This window comes from Temnothorax curvispinosus, unplaced genomic scaffold (assembly GCF_003070985.1).
Source record: "Temnothorax curvispinosus isolate PA1 unplaced genomic scaffold, ASM307098v1 QBEX01001742.1, whole genome shotgun sequence".
NCBI classification, from domain to species: domain Eukaryota; kingdom Metazoa; phylum Arthropoda; class Insecta; order Hymenoptera; family Formicidae; genus Temnothorax; species Temnothorax curvispinosus.
In genome coordinates, this window is record NW_020211522.1 from 30 (window position 1) to 4,413 (window position 4,384).

Sequence of the window (4,384 nt, forward strand, 5' to 3'; positions counted from 1 at the left end):
GTTGCGGTTCTCGATACTTTTCCGCGATGCCGATTGGCTATCTCGATTGATTGCCGCGCCGCGTAGCTTGCTTCATCCCGTGAGGGACTGTCATCGCGGAGTGTGGCGAGTTTCGTGCGTGTATAGTGCGTCGTGTGTGTCATGATGTGACAGCTCGCGTCGTGTCGCGAGGTTAATCGACCCGCGTCGTGTCGCGAGGTTAATATTATTATTAATATTAACCTCGATAAAGGTGAGATCTGAATATATTTTTATATATTTATTTTTTATTCATGAAGTAAATATCTGGACTAAAACATAATTTATACAGTGCAGCAATTAAATATTCTCGAGTTAAATCTGGAGTCAGGTATGATCCCGATGGAGAGTTACAAATTAGTCAAAAATAGACAGCAGATCAAGCAAGTCATGAAAGCGCCGAATCTATTGCCGGAACAGAAAATGGATTATCATATCAAGCAAATGGCGTTGAACCTCACAGCCAATTCCATGTATGGATGCTTGGGGGCGATGTATTGTCGATTTTACGCTAAAGGTCTCGCCGCTCTGATAACAGGTAAGACGCGAAATATTTTATATTTAAAACGCCGATAACATGAAGCATGATATATTATATAACACCATAATGTTTTTTTTACATAGGGCTTTAGCCTAGGAGGAGAACCAGGATAAAGCGAAGACGAAAGAGCAACGTAAAGAACGCAAAGAAAAAGAACGAGAAAAGAAACGTGACAAAGATGATGGCAAAGGAAAGTGGGAAACCGTTAAAGGTGGCGTGGCTATTCCTTTCGAGAAACCAAAGATGTTCGCTAAGGACGCAGAAATTAATATTGGTGCGGTGTTGAAGAAACTTTCTGTCGGTATGTATCATGTTACGTGCTGGGAGTTAATAGCTCTCATCAGATGTAATGTAGCAACGTTAGTAGTGATTTGCGATTGGCGACAATGCAACGTAGTTGCTCAGTTACTGTACTGTGAACCAGACTTTCTTTAGGTTTATTGCTCTGTTGCATACGAAGAGGACGAGACCGATGTTCTCTTTGGTTTTTAGGTCCTTGCGAACTGTTGTTAAACATGAATTCCTTACAGTAATAATGTAGATATTTACATAATTTTGTCGTAATTATTTAACATACGTTTGGTTTCTCCTGCTGAAACCGAAGATGTATAACGTATGTCTATAATTAAGTGCATACATAATACAATTGAACAAAACATTAAAAAATTGAATATTTTCTTATTAATGTAAATATCTACATTATTACTCTAACGAATTCATGTTTAACAACAGTTCGCAGGGACCTAAAGGCCAAAGAGAACATCGGTCTCGTCCTCCTCGTATGCAGCAGAGCAATAAGCCTAAAGAAGCTCTGGTTAACGGTACAGTGGCTGAGCAACTACGTTGCGTTGTCGTCAATTGTCAATCGCTACTAACGTTGCTACGTTACATCTAATGAGAGCTATTAATTCCTAGCACGTAACATAATACATACCAACGCAAGGGCTACACGATTATGGAACGCGATATGATTAGTCTACGCTCGTTGTTAAGACTGTTTGCTACCGACATAAGAATACAGTAGTTGTTTAAGAAATCGTTATTCTCTTTAAACATATATATTTGAAGGCACAATATTAATATTTATGCATGATTTAGTTTAATGATGGGAATTACATTGTCATGTTTGATATACGGATACATTAATTGAGAGATAGAGGAGTAGCATTACAAAAATTTCCTGATTGTGAAATTATGCCTCATTTTTATACCAAACTCCTAATTTATGTGGCAGTACTTTAGATGTACCGTATAGTATACCTTGGTTACTCGTTAATGTTTAATGTTCCAATATTAGACTGGATGACGCGCGGCTCATATGTTAATTATTGCTCTGGATAGGTTTTTCATCTAGATATGTCGCTCAGTACTTACATAATATATACAATTTGATATTGGCAATGTGATATTCTGGTATCGTTCCGATATCGAGTTTATTTAATTTAGCTTATTAGAGTCTTGAGACCGATGTTCAGTCCATGAATGCAATAGAAAACGTTTGTATTTTTCTCTTGACGTTCGAATGTGTTAAAAGTATTTGAAATTTTCGAAAAATATTCTGTATAAGAAATTTTCATATGAATATGAATATGTATATACAAGGTTTAAATTAGGCTTGCATAAAAAATTTTAATTAGCGATTTTAAAAAATCTTGAACTTTTTTTATTTAAAACTTTTTTTCCAGTTTTATGACAGTGGATTTCTCGGGAAGAATGTTCCTTTCATGTATTTGAAGGAATTAGTAGATCAGATGATAAGTTTGTTGGCCGAAAACAGGTTGCAGTATTTGCATCAGGCTGCAGCGTATTACAGAGTGATCAATAACATCATGGTGAAAATTATTGACAATTCTAATCATACCACCATTATATGGTACGATTTTAAAAGAGAAATAATAACGTGATATTGTTTATTTTAATTTTTTATTTCCATTTTATTACGTTTGTTTTCAGTGTATTGATCAAGCTGCTTCATTCCTGCGCTGAATCAAATGTTCCCTCGAAATATGAAAAGTTGGTGATGAAATGCTTCTGGAAAATAGTGAAAACAATGTCAAATTGGACCGCTGATTTAGATTACGATACAATACTCTTGGAAGTGCATCGTTTCCTTAAGGTAATGCAATTTCTCATCTTATTCAAGTAAATGAGAATGCAATAAGAAAGATTACTATTGTGCACATTTTGCAATTAACATGAGTTACTAATAAGTCAGTAAACGTTTTAATTGCGCTGTTCTATGTCTTAAATTAATATTTCAGTGCGACAACATTATATGTATTATATATGTTATTTTTATAGGATTATCCTACTACATGGTGGAAGAAACGAAAGTCCGACACTCCGCTGCGGACAATCAAGACAGTTCTTCATAGTATGACTAGAGTGAAAGGCAGTTCGATACAACATCACTTGACGCTAATAAACAATACGAATGAATCTGAATTACAAGCTTACTTAATCAGATTAATCGCGGTTAGTTTCGTATAATTATATACATAATTTTTTTAAATATTGAAGTAATTGTATCGTTTATATTAGATATTAATATTACTACGTGTAGATATGTTAAATTATATAAATCAGGAATTAATTAATAACATTTATCTCAATAGAGTCTTAAGTCAGATGAGATTAATGCCACAGCTAAGGTGACGCCAAAATCAAATAATGTGGGAAGGACATCAAAACACTTGTCCAAGTCAACTTGTCAGCAATTGGCAGAAATATTCAAGAAAATTGGATCAAAAGAGCACATGCATGAGGTATGTATACATACACAAATAAATGTTTTTTTTTTAATATAACGTAAATTAAAATGTTCGGATTAAGGAAATTATTAAATATTTCCAAAGTTATTATTAAAGGAAAGTTATTTTTTTTTAATTTTTGAATTTTTGGAGAAATGTCCATTTTCGTTGTAACTACTGCAAATTTTGAGATAAAGTAATAATAAGTAATAATAGGTAATAAGTAATAATAAGTAATAATAATCAGATTAAATTCATTATGACTACGTTTACATGACATCGTTAATCGGGCTTTACACATTTGATTACAACTTCAAGTAATTAATATTGATTTTCATCGTTGCTAAGTAAATAAAGATTAAAACAAATTAATTGTTTTTCAGCAAATGTTCACTAAGAGATAGCATAAAATTGTCGGAATAAGCATACAAAGTGTCGCGAGGGTGTTTAATCGGGAACGACGTAGTGCTCCGTACCGAGATCGTAGGCGCGTGAAGCCGTGTGCATAAAGGAGAGCCGAACGCATACCGGATTACGCACACATCAATAATATTAACGAAGTCGAGCAAGAAGAACTCTACGAAAAGTAAATAAAAAAATATATATATCTCTCTCTCTCTCTCTCTTGCTCTCTCGCTCTCTCGCTCTCTCGTTCTCTCGCTCTCTCGCTCTCTCGTTCTCTTGCTCTCTCGCCCTCTCGCTCTCTCGCCCTTTCGCCCTCTCGCTCTCTTGCCCTCGCCCTCTCGCTCTCTCGCCCTCTCGCTCTCTCGCCCTCTCGCTCTCTCGCCTTCTCGCTCTCTCGCCCTTTCGCCTTCTCGCCCTCTCGCTCTCTCGCTTTCTCGCCTTCTCGCCTTCTCGCCCTCTCGCCCTCTCGCTCTCTTGCTCTCTCGCCCTCTTGCTCTCTCGCTCTCTCGCCCTCTCGCCCTCTCGCTCTCTCGCCCTCTCGCTCTCTCGCTCTCTCGCTCTCTCGCCATCTCGCTCTCTCGCCCTCTCGCTCTCTCGCCCTCACGCTCTCTCAATCAAAATAAAGAAATAAAGGAGCAGATAAATAAAATGAGAGAAATGGTCGAACAAA

At 36.6% G+C, this 4,384-nt stretch overlaps 1 protein-coding gene across 1 annotated transcript; it reads left to right on the top strand.

Moving 5' to 3' along the window:
* Positions 1-211: 211 nt before the first annotated feature.
* Positions 212-3,889, top strand: LOC112468068 (protein mini spindles-like). The gene is made up of 8 exons (XM_025037100.1): positions 212-232; positions 311-556; positions 643-860; positions 2,245-2,432; positions 2,513-2,675; positions 2,861-3,034; positions 3,175-3,324; positions 3,693-3,889. Exons 4-8 carry the CDS (start codon positions 2,284-2,286, stop codon positions 3,711-3,713), a joined length of 657 nt encoding a protein of 218 aa, XP_024892868.1. The 5' UTR covers positions 212-232; positions 311-556; positions 643-860; positions 2,245-2,283; the 3' UTR covers positions 3,714-3,889.
* The last annotated feature ends 495 nt before the right edge of the window (positions 3,890-4,384 follow it).

Coding starts and splice junctions, on each gene's coding strand:
- LOC112468068 (XM_025037100.1), top strand. CDS start 2,284: ATGTATTTGAAGGAATTAGTAGATCAGATGATAAGTTTGTTGGCCGAA. Junction 2,676..2,860: donor AAGTGCATCGTTTCCTTAAG/GTAATGCAATTT, acceptor TTATTTTTATAG/GATTATCCTACTACATGGTG. Junction 3,325..3,692: donor CAAAAGAGCACATGCATGAG/GTATGTATACAT, acceptor ATTGTTTTTCAG/CAAATGTTCACTAAGAGATA.